A 21,099-nucleotide genomic window follows, 5' to 3' on the forward strand; every position below is an offset into this window, starting at 1 on the left:
AACTATCCTGGGGAAAAGTGTACTGGTAGGAAACACAGAGTGTGCACCCAGAGTGTGGGGAGACAAGGTTGGCAAAACAGAACTTGGGGGCCTTATAATGCAGAGTTAAGAGGTACCACTTGATTTGGTAGGCAGTGGAGATCCATGAAAGAAATATTTCTTCAAATCCTATCATTTCTTTTAAGATGACTTTGCTTTGCAAGGTTTTGGTTGGTCTTTGAGTATTACTATTTGCCATGAAGATTGTTTAAGGCAAAGATACAGGCCTTGGACATCCTGTATCTTTATCTTGAAAGTACCATGATCTTGGAAATGCCAGAAAGGAAAGTCCCATATTTAATAAGCATTCTACATTAAATATTTAAATATTTCTAAATCAAAGAAAACTGTAATTGAATTTAAAACATTTTCCAGCTATAATGTTTTCAGTTCTTTTGTTTGATTTAGGTTGCTCACTGCCCTGCATTGCATTAACAACAACATGAGTTGTTGTAGTGAGAAGCTGCTGTCAAATACTTAAAAATTTTACTTAACAGAAAGATTTTTCATGAAACTAATAAGCTAAATGCAAAGTGACAATTTTCCCACATACAGTACCTTCAGAAATCTGGAATGTTGTCACTTAATTTAGTTTGAAAAATATTAGCAAAAGACTTCAAAATAACCTTGCTTCAGTATTATGCTTTTTAAATTCTGACCAAGCAATTTTTTTTTCTAAGTAGTCCAGCTAAAATACATGAGTTATGATATATTTCAACCAAAGAATAAATCTGATATTTTTATGAAACAAACTTTTTACAACTTCTACAACCTCAAAACATTTTCTTTTTTGTTTTGTTTGTTTGAGACGGAGTCTCACTCTGTCGCCCAGGCTGGAGTGCATTGGTGAGATCTTGGCTCACTGCAACCTCTGCCTCTCAGGTTCAAGCCATTCTCTGCCTCAGCCTCCCCAGTAGCTAGGATTACAGGCGCCCACCACCATGCCCGGCTGATTTTTTTTTTTATTTTTAGTAGAGACAAGGTTTCACCATCTTGGCCAGGCTGGTCTTGAACTCCTGACCTCGTGATCCACCTGCCTCGGCCTCCCAAAGTGCCAGGATTACAGGTGTGAGCCACCATGCTTGGCCAAAACATTGACTTTTCTTAATAAGCCTTTAGATAATTTCATGACCCAAAGCTTTAATAACTATTATTAATATAATAAACAAAATAACTTACCTCTATAAATGGGCTCAATCTGCCTGGGTTGTCTTGAACACGGAAATACTTTGACACTGGTTCCTGAAAAATTCCACCAAATCTGGCTCCTTTTTCTGAGGAATGACTTTGGGAAGTCTGCAGATACTGATGATAAGCACTCTTTAAAGAAGAATGTAGTTTAGAAGTAAGGTCAGATTTCTGGAGAAATGAGGTCTTTTCTGGCCACAGCCCAACTTGCAGATTGGAGGTAGTAGGTTCATTTGGCATCACATATGAATTCTTAGAAATTCCAATGCTTTCCTGGTCATCAGGGTAAAATGTGATGGAAGGATCTGGCAACTGGAAGGTAACATGCTCCCCGCTTCCAGCTCTCAGATCTCCTTTATGCAATACTGCTGCCTCCTCCTCTTCTTCCTCATCAGCTGCCTCTCTGTCATCTTCATCAAAATTCATCTTTAAACGCTCTGACACTGACTGGAGAAGGGATAAAACAGAAGAGGACTGGTTTTCACTCTCTCTTGATTTCCTGGGGCCATGGTGACCAGGTGAAACCTCACTGGATAGAATGTCCTCCTGTGAGCTGTCATCCTCATAAATGGGAGACAACGCTAAAGGATAAATTTTGTACCTTTTGGCCTCCACTGATAAGAACATTTCTGAACTATCACTATCAAATGTCTCACCTAATTTAGTACCTTTTTCAAAGTGATGGACAAGGTCAGTTCTACTCTCAGACCTTTCACATGCCAGAACAGGCATGCTGTCAGGGGATGTATCACGAAACAAGACAGACCGTGTTTGTCTTGCTTCTGCAGAAGCATACTTGTCCTCCTCTTGAAGGGGTTCTTCGTATAATATAGTAAAGGAAGAATTTTCTTGTTCATCTTGAGAAACAAAAGCTAAATTATATTCTTTTTCACCACTATAATCTGTCTCTCTCCTCCTGTCATATATTGCAGTAAGAGACATTCTTTTGTCTAGTCTTCCTGTGGTATCCCCAGGTTGAAAATCTGGCATTGCTGGGGCTGGGTAGCCCTCATAATCCTTACTTAATGTAGGGGATTCATATCCCCTGAAATGTGTAGGAAGTCTATTTTCACATGCTATCAAGCCTTCCTTTATTTCAGTGGGCTCTTCCTTTGTTTCTTCAACACTCCCTTCAGCATACTCTTGTGGTGTTTTACTTTCAAATGCAGGAGGCATGGCCCCCATTTGTTTAATGGTCAATCCTAGTCCTGTTCCATGTATTTTCTCAATGTCTACCACTGTGGGTAACACTTTGTGTTTCCCAATATTCTCACCACAATCTTCTGGGGGTATTTTTTCCATTTCTATCACAGAGGGTGTGGACACAGTTGCTCCAATAGTCTCTTTAACATCTCTCTTGCATGCTTTTTCCATTTCTAATGGGGCAGGTGCTGCCTCGTGTGCTTCCTTCACTTTTAACACACACGGTACTATTTCAGTATTCTTAATGACCTCTTCAGCAGTCTTTTGGTAAGTAGCTTCCATTTTCAACATAGACCCCTCAGTGTTCCTGGTATAACCTTCGGCATTTTTTTGGTAAGTATTTACTACCTCTAATGCAATGGGCATCACCTCAGTTTTGCCACTATCTCTTTCAGTATCCTTTGGGTAAGTATTTTCCATTTCTAACCTCACAGGCTTCACTTCAGCCTTTCCAATATCCCCTTCAGCATCCTTTTGGTAAGCATTTTCCATTGCTAATGTAACGGGTATCACTTCAGCCTTTTCACTAATCCCTTCACCATCTTTTCGGTAGATATTTTCCACTTCTGACAAGGGTATCATCCCAGTCTTGCCAATATCCCCTTCAGCATGCGTTTGGTAAATATTTTCCATGTCTATTGTAACAGGTGTCATCTCAGTCTTTACAATATCCCCTTCAGCATCCTTTTGGTGGATATTTTTCACTTCTGGCATAATAGGTATCACCTCAATTTTGCCAATATCCCCTTCAGTATCCTTCATCTTATAAGCTTTTTCCATTCTTAAAATGACAGGTGATCCCTCAGTTGTTTCAATACAGCTCTCGGCATCCATTTGGTATACTTCTCCCATTTTAAAAACATTAGCTTTTGGCTCAGTTTTCGTGACATTCAATTCAGCATCCATTTTATGTATTCTTCCCATTTCTATCACAGGAGGGACTGCCTCATATTTGAGAATATTCAATTCCGCATCCTTTTTGTTTGCTTTCGCTGTTTCTAACGTGGAAGGTATAAGTTTAATTTTCCCTATATTTATTTCATTATCCTTCTTGTGTACTTTCCCTACTTCTGACATTGCAAGAGGTGTGTTTTTACTGTGTCCTGGCAAGTTTTTTTCAGATATACATACAAGGCTATCAGACAAACTGCTTTTAGATGTACCGGGTGCATGGATGTCATCATTCACAAGTGGAGGCCATTTGAAATTTAATACAAGAGTTCTTCTATCCTCTGTCTCAGTTTTGTTATTATCCACATTCTCTATTTCCATTGTCTCATTACAGTCCTCACTGCAAAATAAATGTGTTTTTACCCTATTATCTAACCGTTTATGTGACATGTCTTCAGCTAGTAAAACCGTATCTGATTCCTGCAAATTTATACTATCAGACAGTCCAGATCCATTTCCAGAAAATGGGGATTTTTGGTAGAGAACAATTTCTCCTCCCTTAATTGACTCTGTGCCACTAGCTAAGTTACTTATGGAGAAGAATTCACTTAATACTTTATTTTCACTAATTTGTGTGCTTTGATTTACTGGCTGTTCTGAAACCAAGAACTCTCTAACTACATCATGCGGCTTAACACTATCACTGTTCAGAATTTTTGAAGTATTAGCCTGAAGTTCAGAATCCCAAGTATCCTCAATATCTTCAAAAGTATCATTTCTCAATTTTTCTTGGGCTACATAAATAATCTCATTGACTAATTCCCTAGCTTTATCTTCTAAAAAACAAGACACATTCATACTATCAGGATCAACAAGAAGACTATTCTCACCAACTGTTGGTGAAACACAGGGCTTCTCTTTGACTTCTGACATGTTTTCCATGCCTTGCTCTTCCAAACCCTCTGTCTGTTGTATTTCTGTTAGTGTCACTTCTGATGGGTTTTTCTCAGAGATGTCTTCTTTCAGGGTACCCAGATTCATTATACCTTCTATGGTTATATGCTCCTGGCAGGTACTCACTGTGTGTTTGAATTTTAGTTCTTCCCTGACAGAATTAAAAATCTCACCAATCAATGTATCGGCCTTTTTGAGTAAACTACTTTCGAGGTCCAAAAGTTGGTCATGTGCTCTTCTCCTGGCTTCTATGTGCTCAGCAAAGGCTTCAGAACACTGTTGGCCTGAGCTGTTAACTGACGCCGCAGGCCCAGCAACTGCTCCAGTCTCTGCTTCCACAGGATTGTCAAATTGGGCAGCAGTTGGGAAATCAATGGATATCTTCCCAGTATAAATCCCAAAATGTTCCTGAAATGGGGTTACTTCTGTCCCAATTGAGATAGATGTTTCAAATTCCAAATAAGAGGTGTTAGGGTACAACGGGTTAGTTACGGAGGTACCTTCATGTGTGAGATCTTTGGTAACTTGTAAAGAATCCAAATTATTTTGGGGCTTATGTGAATTTATTATCATGCTAACTTCTTCAGGGTAACTAGAGGAACATGACACACTATCAATACCACCATTTAAAAAATGGATGTTCTCTTTCTTTCTGTAAGATGAGGATTTCTTTTCTGATTTCAGCACAGAAGGTACATTAAGGAAGCTTGAGTCCTCAGATGCAGAAAAATTTTTTTCCAAACTGGAATCAGAATCCAGAAAAGGTGAATTTACTTTTGTGCTGCCAGTTTCTTGGAATTTAGGGGAAATATTAGTTAAGCTGAGTTCCGCCATTTCTGAGTGACCAGAAATCTTTTTAGTCCCACAAATATCCAAAGATTGATGAATTATACAAGTGTTAGCTTCACAATTCTGCGCCATTTGCCTACTGATTTTTTCATCATGAATAGGTGGTAAAATCCCAGATATAATACTTTTAAGAAGAGCAGGAGGAGAGCCTAAGGCATCTACCTCTGGTTCTGGTTTATCTTCATATTTGGAGGCAGCAGGAGAAAGCTCAGCTTGGCAACTCTCCTTAAGGCCAGCATCTGAACATTTCTCTCCTATCTCATTATGATTAATTGACTGAAAACTTTTGCCCTGTTCAACTTCTAGAAAGGTTAATTCTGATAAAATAGGCTTTTCTGGAACACGGGTAATTTTCAATGGAAAAGAAGACATTTTATCCTGAGAAATGTTTCTGTGATCCACTTTTGAAAGAGATACCTTGGACAAGGATATAGTTTTTCCTCTTCCAGAATGTGACTCCACAAGAACATTGTTCTGACCATCAATTTCAGCTTTTGATAAAATGTTAGCAGTTTTGGCTTCCAAGGAAAGAGAATCAGACTTCTCTATTATGCTCATATTTGCTTTAGTGTTTGAAGACACTAACTCTACTCTATTAGGGTCTTGAGATAAAATGGAACTGCAATCCTTAGAGAGGTTTCCAGAGTCAAAGCTCAGTAGCTCCATCCCAGTTAAGTGAGGGCCACTGGCTTCAGAATCTAGAAGAACCTGGCATTTTTCACTATTAGAAAGAACTTCTTTGGATTCAAAAATTGCAGATGTATATTCAAGGCAAAAGGAAGGAGGAGGACTCTTCCTGCCTGCAGCCTCAACATGGTTTTTCACATTTTCCTCTTTACACTTACTAGGCTGATAGGAAATACCAACAATGTTGACATTCCCAGTTTCAATAGGCACAGGAGAACCCTCATTCATTAAATCAGGAATATCCAACTTGCTCAGCATCCCAACTCCAGAAACAAAGCTAGGAGGTAAAATATTGAAATTTAGTTTTTTACAGTCAAGGCTAAGAGATGTTTTAGCATCAGGTGATATTTCAGCTTGTTGAGGACTCTCAGAGTCAAGAGGAGTTTCTAAAATGTGACTTCTATTAAGTTCAAATTTCAACTCAGATGCATTTTCATTTCCTAAGCATGCTACAACTGCTGATTCACTGATGTAATTTAAAGAGGCCAGGTCTTTTTTATTCATTCTAATATGAGGAATTTTATCATGTGACCTAAAATCAAGCTTGTTGGCTTTGGTTTCAAAGTATTGGTCAGTATCTTTGGGTAATGACTCAATTTTATCTTCTGGAGCTTTTACATGACTTGAAGCTATGGATTCACCAGCTGAGGCACTTTCTGTTTCTTGCCTGATTTCTCTAACGGCCACATTTTTCTGTGAGTCTTGGGCATACAATCTCTTTCCTTCATTTACAAATTCTGTGTCTGTCACAGCATGTCTCTGAAGAGCAATGACATTGGTGTGAGTGGCAGCTTGCTTTGATGAGTTATCTATGGTTTGCTTATCAGAACACTCACTCTCTGGCAACTGCAGATCTTCATGCCTAATTGATTTATTTGGACTTGGCAAATTTGTACTTTCCTGTTCAGTAGTGTCACTCCCATCAGATTTACTACAAGAGAAATCAGAAATAGCAGGGCCCTGAGGCTCAACAAGCTCCTCTCTTTGCACCAATGTCCTATTACTCATCACAGTGCTGTTTTCTTTTATCGTATTTTCTGTTGTAGTTCCTCTCTGAAAATCTGGGCTGCAAGGGACTTTGCGATGGTTACTTCCTGTGAACAATGCTGAACATACCAAATTCCTGTTAGTCTGAGAAACCGGTTCACAACTTAAATGGTGCCGTGAGTCAGATTCTGCATCGTAGCTGGAGTTAGTCACAGAAGAAGGGGATGACCTATTTCTCTCAATACTCCCCCAAGCATTTTTATTTAAAAGATTATTGGAAGAGGCAATATTCTGCAGTTCTGGGTTATTTGTCAAAGAATTTTCTTTGTTGAAACTTGTTTTGCTACAATCAGAGTTTTCTAATGGGCCTTCAAGTAGATTTCCTTTCATAGATGAGTCTGTACTAGCTGATAACAACAGTGGCAGTATCCCAGCCTCAATCTCACTTCCAGGGTCAATATGTCTGCTTGTACTAGAGTCAGAACTTCCATTTTCTCTGTCCAAGGTATTCACAGTTGCCAAGCCCGTCTGTTGCTTTAAATATTTCCTAATGTGTCTTGGGCCCCGATATGTTGCATATGTTACTGAAGGCTTCTCTGGTTTACCATCGATTTGTCTGTAAAAAGAAAGCATGAGAGTATCAGGAAATATAATTAATAATACTTAATACTAATCCCAGCAACTGTGGTAAAAGTACATCTTTTAAACACTACTTCCCTTAATATGTACCAATTTGGGGAGTAAATCCTAGAATGCTTTAAATTTATCTTTATTAAAAATAATAAAAATTTAACAAGCAGCACCTGAATGTCAATGCAGCATGAAGAATGTTTGACCTCCTTAGAATTACTCCTTCTTACCTGATTACATACATACCTCTGACTGTGGTTAACAGAATGAGTCCAAGCCTTGGGTCCTAGTTCTAATCTCAAAGGAGTGTCTGACTCTAGGTAACCAGATTGACTTTGGGCCTCATATTACTACAAGTTTAGGGATACATCACTGATTTCTCCACCACATTAAAGCATCATAATGACCTTCTATTCCTTTACTCTTAGATGTGAATTTGAACAGCAACGTTTAGCACATAAGTTGGAAACGTTTTAAACAAAAACAGATGGCAAGATGTCTAGCCCACAGCAAGCACTCAGTATGTATTTGTTAACTCAATAAATGACAAAACTGCATTAAAATTCTCTGTGTTCAGTTCTTCAAATATTCATTTAGTATAGTGAGTATTAAACTGCTTGGGCAAATGCAAAAATCAAAAAAGATGTCTAGAGTAAGTATAGAAAACTAACCCCAGTATAAAGATCCTGATGCTCTCAGCACCCAATTTCCTTTGGTGAATCTACCACTACGAGTTCTCACATCATGCCATACTATCTTGTAGCCAATTACACACATCATTCTCTGCCCTTTAATGCCAGCATCAGAAGGAAACTCTAATGCCCTCTAAGACTCAGCACACAAATAATTTCCACTGCAAACCTATCCCTCTACTACTAAGATGGACAGTTAGTCTTTGATCTCTGGGTGCACAGAGCACAACATTTGTCACATTAAATCATAAAGATCTATCCACTTATTTATTTTCCCCACTAGCCTGGTGGCTATTTGAGGGAAGGTACTGTGTCCTAATCATCTTTCTGTTTTTAAGTGTTCCACACAAGATTTGGCAAGTTGTATATGCTTAATACCTTCTCATGAATTAATGAGTAAGTAAAGGAATGATACTTACTGCTAAGTAATCTATTTCAAAAGAATGTCTTAATTATTATATGTGATAATCAAAATGTTTTAAATTTTGAACTCTAATTACCTTTCAATTTCCTGACTATAAAAAATAGCATGCACTCATATGTTCATCACAGCACTATCCACAATAGCAAAAACATGAAATCAACCTAGATGTCCATCAGTGGTAGACTGGATAAAGAAAATGTGGTACATATATGCCATTGAATACTATGCAGCAATAAAAAAGAAGAAAATCGTGTCCTTTGCAACAACATGAATGCAGTAGAGGCCATTATCCTAAGTGAATTAATGCAGGAACACCAAACACTATATGTTCTCACATATAAGTGGAAGGTAAACGTTGAGTACACATGGACCCAAAGAAGGGAACAATAAACACTGGGGCCTAATTGAGTGGGGAGGATGGGAAGAGGGTGAGGACTAAAATACTACCTGTCAGGTACTATGTCCATTACCTGGGCGACGAAATAATCTGTACACCAAACCCTCACAACATGCAATTTATCTCCATGTAATAAACCTGCATATGCACCCCAACTCTAAAATAAAAGTTGAAATTATTTTTTAAAAAACAGTATGGTAGAAAAATCTGATGTGTGTTCTACTTGATTTTTTTCTGATTAAACATATGATTAACCAAACCATTACTGTGAAATACACAAGAATAATTTAGAAATTCAGTTATCAGTATTCCAATACCTAAAAAATACATTTTATTGCCAACTTTAAAGCAGTTACATTAAGAATTCTAGATTTGTCTAATTGATAAAAGAGAAAGTATATCTCTTTTGACATGTAAAAACTTCACCAACTGTGTCTCTTAAATACTTCTTAAATTTTAGCTGAAATAATTCATTTCAACCTATATATCTCCTGGCCCCTTAAAATACTAATGCACCAGTATTGTAAAAAATTATGTTAGTTATATTCATTTATTTTTACTGTCCATTATAAAGCACTAAAGGAGATGCATAAAGAAAAGCTTTGTGTTGCAAAAATGGTTTTAGTTGCTGCATGAATTTCAGGCTAGATCAAGGACTGTTATGAAACAAAGTCAAAACTTGGATAAGATACCATTATTTGACATTTGGGTCTTTCCTTATTGGTATTTTTTAAAAATCTAATCCTTATGAAGACAGAGCCCAATGTATTGTTTTTATTAATCTCTCTATGTAAGCCTCTTGCACAGAGCCAACTATGACATAAATATCTAATAAAAATGCAATGGCAACTTCTATGTGTAAGAAAACTAAGTACAAAATCCTGTTCTTACATATGAATCTTCCTATTGTTACATGCAATATGGAAAAAAAAGTTTTGTACCAAACATTTTCTGCTTCATAATGTAGTGATACTTCATATCAATTTTAATAATGTATCATGTTTTATTCAAAGTAAGCTATATGATAATAAGATTAAACATTTAATTTGTAACTACCAACAAAACCCCAAAAGTTGAATGAATGAATGAATGAATGAATGGCGAATATAAAAATAAAACAAAACAATGAAAGAAAAAAGTTGGATAAGGCAACCAGTCCATGAAAATAGGCAAGAAGCAAAAATAGATAAGTGAATGCTATTGGTAAAATGCCATATCAAAATATGTAAGTTATTCAGAAAATACAAAAGCCTTTCAGAACAACATATGAAGATACAGGGTCTAAAAAAATGACAGGTTTTTTTTTTCAAAGTTTTAACATTTCACACCTAAAACCTACTGTCAACAGGCTACAATGTTTCTTTTTGCAAAAGATCACAAAAGTAATTCTGAAGAAATCAATACCAAGAAATGTTCATGGTCAGTGGAAATAAGAGAAAAGGATCAGAAATTTATTCTAGTACAGTAAATTTAGGTCCTCTTACTACCAACTCTTTCTTAATCAAACCTCAAAGCATTTTATCCTGCATCACTGCAACTTTTGATCCAAAAGACCACAATAATAGACCACAGAATAATAGACCACAGAAAAAGTCCATTAAATTTCAACTCACTATAATAATACCTTTTGGTATTGGGGTCCTTTGCAGGGTAGGCGGTGGGAATCATTGTTTTATATTTTTTAGGGCTGAGTACTTTCAAGAAGTTGGTTAAGTTAATTTATATTAAGTTACATGCACTGGTTTAAATTTCTAACTAATATGCTGCACTGGAGGTAGAAATATTATATACTTGTAATTAAAACATGCATTCTTTAGACTAAACAATTATACTATATTTAAAGAATAGGAAATCAAAGTTACAAGTTCAGCTTCATATATTATAGTCAGTCCCTTCAGGTACTAATGAGCTACACTCCCTCTGCCTTTTTTTAAAACTTCCCATTTTTAAAAGGTTAAGTCATGCTAACATTATGTTTTAGATCATTCTTTCATGGGGTATAGTTGAGTCCACACAATTAAATAATCCTTTTTTTTTTTTTTTTTGAGTTGGAGTCTCGCTCTTTCGCCCAGGCCGGACTGCAGTGGCGCTATCTCGGCTCACTGCAAGCTTCACCTCCTGGGTTCACGCCATTCTCCTGCCTCAGCCTCCTGAGTAGCTGGGACTACAGGCGCCCACCACCGCGCCTGGCTAATTTTTTTTTGTATTTTTAGTAGAGACGGGGTTTCACCATGTTAGCCAGCATGGTCTCGATCTCCTGACCTCGTGATCCGCCCGCCTCGGCCTCCCAAAGTGCTGGGATTACAGGCGTGAGCCACCATGCCCGGCAAATTAAATAATCTTAAGAACATAAAGCTGTCCTTTAATTTTTAATTTTTCCCTAGTAAATAGAAATGCCTAAAAGCATATAACTAATAATAAGCTGAAGGTGGAAAATTAAAAATTAAAAAACTTTTTCTCCACATTGTATTTAACAGCAGGAGGATTCATATGTAAGAAAAGAATTTTGTACTTAGTTTTCTTTCACAAGGAAGTTACCATCGCATTTTTATTCTATATCATTTGAATTTTCACAAGCTAAACAGAGAAAAGGGAGTATTAACTTCATGCATTTTGTAATTATACAAAGGATCTACAGCTTACACTATATACCAAAGGTACATAATCCAAAGAACAGTAAGAAGAAAAGTAAAATATCTAAAAATTTCAAATATTTAAGGAAGTAGGCATACATATTGAAAATCTGAAAAGGTTTTACAGATTTTAGCCCAATACATAATTACTTATTATGTGAAGGTTTATTAAGCCTCTAGGTAACACATATGGCTATGCTCTATTCTAGATAAATTTGATACACTTGATACTACAAAGGTCAACCAAAGACATGTATCATTCTTCAAAGAAAATCCTGTAATAGCAGCCTGAAAGTAATAGCTAGACTTACAGCAAAAGTACCTAATTCACATTTAGGAAAATATGACAATTTTTATTATTATTATTTTTTTCTGAGATGGAGTCTCGCTATGTCACCCAGGCTGGAGTGCAGTGGCACGATCTTGGCTCTGCAACTTTAGCTACCCGGGTTCAAGTGATTCTCCCGCCTCAGCCTCCTGATTAGCTGTGATTACAGGCACGCACCACCACACTCGGCTAATTTTTTTATGTTTTTGGCAGAGAAAGATGGGGTTTCACCATGTTGACCAGGCTGGTCTCGAACTCCTGACCTCAAGTGATCTACCCACCTCAGCCTCCCCAAGTGCTGGGATTACAGGCATGAGCCACTGTGCCCAGCTGACTAAGCTACTTTTTTTTTTAGCAGTAAGATTTATTTCCTTTCAAATTACAAACAATATCTTCTCTCATAATGGAAAAGGCTTTTTAACTTCTCTACAGAAAGAAAAGCAAAAAAAAAAAAAATCACAAGAGCTTTCACAGAAGAGTTTAGCATTATGCATATGTACCTGTGAAAAATAGAGTTAGAACTTAAAAAAAAATTAACCCAACAATAAAGTAGCTTCTTACAATATACAGAAAACAATTTTAAAATGTTGCCAAATGTTTTCATAAAGATTTTATGGATATTAAAAAATCTGTATAGTCAGTTATAATATAAAAACAATGACAAAACTATTAAGTGAAGATCAAATCACTTACATTGCCTTTTGTTGAGGATTTTTTTTAATTCACTTTACATAATAAGTACAGGCTGAACATTCCTAATCCGAAAATCTGAAATCCAAAATGCTCCAAAATCCAAAACTTTTTGAGCGCCAACATGATATCACAAGTAGAAAATTTATCATTTTTTCTTCTTTCCAACTTTTATTTTAGGTTCAAGGAGTACATGTGAGGGTTTGTCAAATGGATAAATTGCACGTGACAGGGGTTTTATGTGCAGATAATTTCGTCACCCAGCTAATCAGCATAATACCCAGTGGGTAGTTTTTCAATCCTCATCCTCCTCCCACACTCAAATAGGCCCTTGTGTCTCTTGCTCCCTTCTTTGTGTCCACATGTATCCAATGTTTAGCTCCCACTTAGAAGTAAGAACATGCAGTATTTGTTTTTTCTGTTCTTGCATTTTATGCGGGAGTTTGCAATTTTTTGAGTTTGAAAAATCAGACCTTGGCAATGACCTTGAGCAGTAGGATATAAAGAACTCCCTCATGCTTAGTGTTCCAATAATGGAACACTAGGCATAAAGGGGTTAATTTGATTATGACAATGGTCTCTCACTCCATCCATGTTGCTACAAAGGACATGATTTCATTCTTTTTTTATTATACTTTAAGTTTTAGGGTACATGTGCACTATGTGCAGGTTAGTTACATATGTATACATGTGCCATGTTGGTGTGCTGCACCCATTAACTCGTCAGTTAACATTAGGTATATCTCCTAATGCTATCCCTCCCCGCTACCCCCACCCCACAACAGACCCCAGTGTGTGATGTTCCCCTTCCTGTGTCCATGTGTTCTCATTGTTCAATTCCCACCTATGAGTGAGAACATGCGGTGTTTGGTTTTTTGTCCTTGTGATAGTTTGCTGAGAATGATGGTTTCCAGCTTCATCCATGTCCCTACAAAGGACATGAACTCATCATTTTTTATGGCTGCATAGTATTCCATGGTGTATATGTGCCACATTTTCTTAATCCAGTCTATCATTGTTGGACATTTGGGTTGGTTCCAAGTCTTTGCTATCGTGAATAGTGCCGCAATAAACATCCGTGTGCATGTGTCTTTATAGCAGCATGATTTATAATCCTTTGGGTATATACCCAGTAATGGGATGGCTGGGTCAAATGGTATTTCTAGTTCTAGATCCCCGAGGAATCGCCACACTGACTTCCACAAGGGTTGAACTAGTTTACAGTCCCACCAACAGAAAGAAACTACCATCAGAGTGAACAGGCACCCTACAGAATGGGAGAAAATTTTTGCAATCTACTCACCTGACAAAGGGCTAATATCCAGAATCTACAATGAAGTCAAACAAATTTACAAGAAAAAAACAACCCCATCAAAAAGTAGGCAAAGGATATGAACAGACACTTCTCAAAAGAAGACATTTATGTAGCCAAAAGACACATGAAAAAATGCTCATCATCACTGGTCATCAGAGAAATGCAAATCAAAACCAAAATGAGATACCATCTCACACCAGTTAGAATGGCGATCATTAAAAAGTCAGGAAACAACAGGTGCTGGAGAGGATGTGGAGAAATAGGAACACTTTTACACTGTTGATTTCATTCTTTTTAATTGCTGTGTAGTATTCCATGGTGTTTATGTGCCACATTTTCTTTATCCAGTCCCCCACTGATGGGCATCTAGGTTGATTCCGTGTCTTTGCTATTGTGAATATTGCTGCAATGAACAGACATATGCGTGTGTCTTTATGGCAGAATGATTTATATTCCTTTGGTTATATACCCAATAATGGGATTGCTGGGGCAAATGGTAATTCTGTTTTAAGTTCTTTGAGGAGTGACCACACTTCTTTCCACAATGGCTGAACTAATTTACACTCCAACCAGCAGGGTATAAGGGTTTTCTTTTCTCCAAAACCTCACCAGCATGTTGTTTTTTGATGTTTTGGTAATAGCCATTCCAACTGGTGAGAGATGGTACCTTACTGTGGTTTTGATTTGCGTTTCTCTAACAATTAGTGATATGGAGCATTTGGCCAAGTGTCTTCTTTTGAGAAGTGTCTGTTTATGTCCTTTGGATAACTGGGCTAGCCATATGCAGAAGATTGAAACTGGACCCCTACCTTTCACCATATACAAAAATCAACTCGAGATGGACTAAAGACTTAAATATAAAACCGGAAACTATAAAAACCCTAGAATAAAACCTAGGAAATACCATTCTGGACACTGGCCTTGGCAAAGACTTCATGACAGACTCCAAAAGCAACTGCAACAACAAAAAAATTGACAAGTAGTACCTAATTAAAGAGCTTCTGTACAGCAAAAGAAACTAACAACAGAGTAAACAGACAACCTACAGAATGGGAGAAAACATTTGCAAAATATGCATCTGATAAAGGTCTCTTATCTAGAATCTATAACTCAAATCAACAAGCACCTTTGCTTTCTGGTGGTTCAATGTACACAAACTTTATTTCATGCCCCCAAATCATTTAAATTATTGTAGTTTCCTACAATAATTCAGGCTATGTGTATAAGATGTAAATGAAACAAAAATGAATTTTTTGTTTAGACTTAGGTCCCATCCCCAAGATTTCTCATTATGTCTATGCAAACATCACCCCAAAAAATCTAAAATCTGAAAAAATGACAAAAATCTAAAATGCTTCTGGTCCCAAGCATTTTAGATAAGGGATAATCAATTTGTAATAACTTGTCTAAAGTCTGAAAGCTATATTAATGGTAATAATGAAAATTATGCTTGATAGTATAGTAATGGGCATCTGTTATACAGTATAGGATATTTTATTACCTTGTTTAAGCTATTAACCCTTTTTAATAAACCTTGATTCATTTTTTTTAAGTAGGAGCATTCGTCCATGAGAAAGGCAATGAAAAAATTTAAGTTAATTCATTCCTCCTTATATAAAAAAATTGAAATGTTTATATGTGACACTGAAATCTCCTAGTAATTTCAAAAGTATAAGCTCTTTTATTAATTGATATGTAATAATTGTACATATTTATGGCATACAGAGTGATATTTTGATACAGGTATACAATGTGTAATGATCAATTCAGAGAAATTAGCATATCCATCACAAGCATTTATCATTTTGTGTTGTGAACATTTAGAGTCCCCTCTGCTAGCTGTTTGATAATACATGATCAATTATTGTTAACTATAGTCATCCTACAGTACTACAGAACATGAGAACTTATTCCTCCTATGTAGACCCAGCTGTAATTTTATATCCATTAATCATCCTCTCCCTGTAAGCTCTTTATTTTAAATAACATTTTATATTTGAGATATTCTCATGATCATGAAAAAAAAACTTAAATATACCATTGCTTTTAATAATTCATATCACAGAGCCAAAATAACTTTAAAATAAAATACAGATTCTCAAAATTATCATTAAGAGTAAAGAATTCTCTATACATATGGGCCGGGCGCGGTGGCTCACGCCTGTAATTCCAGCACTTTGGGAGGCCGAGGCAGGCGGATCCCGAAGTCAGGAGATTGAGACCACCCTGGCTAGCATAATGAAACCCTGTCTCTACTAAAAATACAAAAACTTAGCCAGGCATGGTGGCGGGCGCCTGTGGTCCCAGCTGCTCAGGAGGCTGAGGCAGGAGAATGGCGTGCAAACCTCCGCCTCCCGGGTTCAAGCGATTCTCCTGCCTCAGCCTCCAAAGTAGCTGAGATCACAGGCATGCACCACCACACCAGGCAAATTTTGTATTTTTAGTAGAGACGGGGTTTCTCCATGTTGGTTAGGCTAGTCTCGAACTCTCGACCTCAGGTGATCCGCCTGCCTCGGCCTCCCAAAGTGCTGAGATTAGAGGTATGAGTCACTGCACCCGGCCTAAATTATAATTCTTAGGCATATTGACAGCTGTCAGGAGGAAGTTGCTGAAACTGTAATTCTAAGCCTGGTAAACTGTGGGATTTTCAAAGCTAGGCCTGAAGGAAGCCGGCATCTCAGTCAAACTGGCAGTCAGGTGGTTTTTTCCTTTCCTCCTAAATCAAGAACCACCATTCTTTGTTGAGATTTTGGAGAATTGCCTTAAGCAATTATTCTATTTACAAGGAATTATTCTGCTAACAAGTTATTATTTAGTAACAATAAATAAGAGGAAAAGTATCCTCTCTCTTTTTAATCAACTAATACCAAAGAAAAAAAATCTGACCTAACTAATCAAAATCAAAGGAGAAAAAGTACAAACTTCCTATTCTACCCAATTCCTATAACAACCTCAAAATTATCACCATTTTAAATTACTTTAAAATGCTAGATGTCTGGTTTTTTGTTCTTGCGATAGTTTACTGAGAATGATGATTTCCAATTTCATCCATGTCCCTACAAAGGACATGAACTCATCATTTTTTATGGCTGCATAGTATTCCATGGTGTGTATGTGCCACATTTTCTTAATCCAGTCTACCACTGTTGGACATTTGGCTTGGTTCCAAGTCTTTGCTATTGTGAATAATGCCGCAATAAACATCCGTGTGCATGTGTCTTTATAGCAGCATGATTTATAGTCCTTTGGGTATATACCCAGTAATGGGATGGCTGGGTCAAATGGAATTTCTAGTTCTAGATCCCTGAGGAATCGCCACACTGACTTCCACAAGGGTTGAACTAGTTTACAGTCCCACCAACAGTGTAAAAGTGTTCCTATTTCTCCACATCCTCTCCAGCACCTGTTGTTTCCTGACTTTTTAATGATTGCCATTCTAACTGGTGTGAGATCGCAAGAACAAAAAACCAAACACTGCATATTCTCACTCATAGGTGGGAAGTGAACAATGAGAACACATGGACACAGGAAGGGGATCATCACACTCTGGGGACTGTTGTGGGATGGGGGGAGGGGGGAGGGATGGCATTGGGAGATATACCTAATGCTAGATGACGAGTTAGTGGGTGCAGTGCACCAGCATGGCACATGTATACATATGTAACTAACCTGCACATTGCACACATGTACCCTAAAACCTAAAGTATAATAATAATAAATTTTAAAAAAAAATGCTAGATGTCAAATGCGAGCAAGCAAAACAATCATCTAAAGAGGTTGTTAGAATATTGCTGGGCCCCACTCCTGCAGAGATTCTGCTTCAGTGGATCTGATCAGATAATGTGCATTTCTAATGAGGTCCCAGGTGATGCTGCCGCTGCTGCTCCAAGGACCACACTTTGAATAGTACTGCTTTAGACAATCGTAATCCCATATTATGGATGCAGCACAATTGAGCCACTTTTCTGCTGTTGGACATTGGTTTCCAAATATATGTTCCTATAATGTTTGAATGAACACCTTTGTACATTATCAGAAATAACCTACAAACTTAAGGCTCTTGATATATATTGCCAATTGAATTTCTAAAAAATGCTACCAATTTGTACTCCATTCCTAGCAGGGTATGTGAGTGTCAGCGTTATCAACTCTGACTCACTCAGGGTATTATCATTTATTATGATTGTTATCAATTTAATAGGGGAAAAAACTCTCATTTTAGTTTGCATTTCCTTGATAATGAAAATAAACTTTTTTTCACTTATTAACAGATTAGACTTCTTTCATTTGAAAGATTTGTTTACATTGTTTGCCTTTTCTATTGGTGAGTTGGTGTCTAAATTGCATATCAAAGAATTCTCTGTCATTTTTGTGTATAATTTTCTCATTTTCCATTTAAATTTATTATTGCTTATGTTATTTGACATAAAAGAATTTGAAAATTGGGAATAATTTTTTTATTATTATTATTATACTTTAAGTTTTAGGGTTCATGTGCACTATGTGCAGGTTAGTTACACATGTATACATGTGCCATGCTGGAGTGCTGCACCCATTAACTCGTCATTTAGCATTAGGTATATCTCCTAATGCTACCCTTCCCCCACCTCACAACAGTAAACTGTCGCAAGGACAAATTGGGAATAAATTTTAATCTATTGATCCTTTTATTGATACCTTCCATTGCTATTATGCTTAGAAAGTCATTTCTCACCAAAATAAAAATGTACAAATGCTGCTTTTAACTTTTTTATTGTTTTTAACATTTGTTACTCTATCTTAATTTACTTTAGTACAAAGATGAGGAACACATAATGCCATCATATTCTAGGGTTCAAGTTACATATAAGAGTATATTTCTAGGCTGCCTACTCTGTTCGATTTAAATGTCTAGCAAATATTACATCAGTATGACACTGTTTCAAATACCACAGCTGGATCAATATATTTTAACATCAGGTAGAACAAGCCCCACAACATCATTCTTGATGGACAAACTCTAATTTAATTTTCACAGAGCTGTAAGAGAGGTCTGTGCCTAAATCTTACGTTTACTATGAGGAATTAACTGAAAGCACCTATGTGAAGACACCTGGAAACTATAAAGAACTTCCTGGAAACTATAAAGAACTGTATAACTATAAGGTAGTGCTTATATCTGACTATAATATTTTTGATGGCTTCTTCAAATAATAAATTCTCCAGCAGAGGTAAAAGTAAAATCAATAAAACAGAACCTTACTAGTTACAAATGAATACTTTTATGTCACACAAAATATCGAATGGACTCAACAATGTTATAAACATTCCTTAATTAAAAAATATTCCTTCTACCTCATTTGAGAGTAAAAGGAAAAACAAGTAGATGTGTGTTTGTTAATCAAACAATGAAGAAAGTGGTGGTAAAATGCTCCTGCAATTCAAGCAATATTTTAGTTTCTTGGAGCTGTGTAAAGGTTCATAAAGCTAGTTTCATGAATAGAGTCCATTTAATTGCTTAACTGCTTTAATTAAAGTTTACAGAACAAAGATATTGACAGAATAAGAATATAAACCTGAGGACCATTTTCCCTGAAAATGCACATATTGAATACATTGCCTGTCCTGACACAGGAAGAATTCAAGCAACAGAAAACATTACCATGCAGGAAAAAAACAAATCTTTTACTAAGACAAATTTAGCAGGCCCTAGATTACCTGTATGGTTCTCTGTACCATGATTGATTACTTGTATGGTACAGAGAATCATACAATTTTTTTACCCAGTAGTAGGGGCACTAACAGAATATCTTTTCCAATCCCACCAATTACTAGGATTAAAGCTAAAGCTCAAAAGCTAGGTCCAAAAAGCTCAATTTTTTTGGTTCAATGAAATTTTAAACTTACTTTAGCAAATTAGTGGTTTCTTGTTCACTGTCTTGTGTTGTATCCAAAGAAAAAGCATCTGAGAGTTCGGATGAGTTGGAGTCTTGTTCTTCTGTTGGATGTGTCTGGGTTCTTAGGGAGCAACTGAAAATCTCTCTCTCCCTTTTGATCCCGTCTTCATGATGGTCACTGGGATTTTGTAAATCTTTCTCAGTTTTATCCTGGTCATCTTTGAAAGAAGACTGCTTAGCTTCACCTAGAGATGATTTTCCCGAGATATTGAATAAGTTACCAAGAAACTGAAAAAAGCTTTCTTTTGGCTGTCTGTCAATTTCTCCTATTTTGGTATCTGAAGTGGAACTGGAAAGATCATATGCCTTTTTGGGATCTTCCTGCACTGGAAGAGTGACTGGCTTCTCAGCATGGTTCCTTTTGTCCTCACTTTGGCGAATCTTTGAAAACAAAATAGACAATAATAAGCATCAGTATTTAAATAATGAAACAGACTGATAAGCTATTATAAAACAGATTCTGTGTAGACACCAGGGATACATTTGTGAATAAGACTAATGGCTTCTGTTCCTTTGGGCAGTTCACAATCTACTGAAGAGCACAGTAAGCATGACCTTTAAAAAGCTATATGGTAAATGTCATGAGGGGAGAAGTACTGCACACATGGGAACCCAGAGCACGAGCAACTAGTCCAGACTTGGTAGAAGTGAGAGCACAGAAGGTAACTTGGGGGATGCTTCCTAGAGGAAGTACACTCTTTAAAAGGGACAGAAAAAGTGACTATGTGATGCTCATGCATGTGTGTGTGTGTTTAGTGAGATGTCAGCTCCTAAGGGAGCTTAATATGACTGGAGGTTAGGGTATGAAAATGACAAGAGTGAGAGGTAAATATGGAGAGAGACGTAAAGAGACCATAGTAAACCTTATGAGTATTTAAATTTAGCCTTTATTATTACAGAGATAAAGGAGAGTATTTCAAATTCTTGGTACTTGAGATAATAACACCTCAACAGACCTCATCATTTCAGCATTGTGTTAACCCATAAAGCTGGCACAATATGAAACATTATTCAAGAAGATGAGGAAAAGACAGTAACATGGTACTTCAGTTCAGAGAAAGAGCCCACTTGTGACCCCTTCCTGGTAAAACAGGAAGTCCTGATACATAATGTTAATTCAAACCATGGATAGCACTGGGCATTCTTGAAGACAAACACTTGCAGAAGTCCATTTTGCCTGCTCATAGTTAAGTTACTGGTAAAGCAAACTCACATTAATGCATACTCTGTATGAGGAAAAACTGAGCTGCTATATC

The 21,099-nt window shown here is 36.9% G+C and overlaps 1 protein-coding gene across 5 annotated transcripts in view; it reads right to left on the reverse strand.

The window, feature by feature from the left end:
• The window catches only part of CRYBG3 (crystallin beta-gamma domain containing 3), a 131,622-nt gene that overhangs the window by 62,204 nt on the left and 48,319 nt on the right, over window positions 1-21,099 (reverse strand). For all 5 annotated transcript variants that reach the window (XM_024244479.3, XM_054551208.2, XM_024244480.3 and 2 more), the window contains 2 exons: window positions 19,794-20,224; window positions 1,219-7,414 (listed from right to left, as the gene is read on the reverse strand). In XM_024244479.3, the coding sequence (XP_024100247.3) occupies window positions 1,219-7,414; window positions 19,794-20,224 (6,627 nt within the window). The remainder of the gene's footprint in view (window positions 1-1,218; window positions 7,415-19,793; window positions 20,225-21,099) is intronic.

The sequence above is a fragment of the Pongo abelii genome, chromosome 2 (genome assembly GCF_028885655.2).
Source record: "Pongo abelii isolate AG06213 chromosome 2, NHGRI_mPonAbe1-v2.0_pri, whole genome shotgun sequence".
Lineage (NCBI taxonomy): Eukaryota > Metazoa > Chordata > Mammalia > Primates > Hominidae > Pongo > Pongo abelii.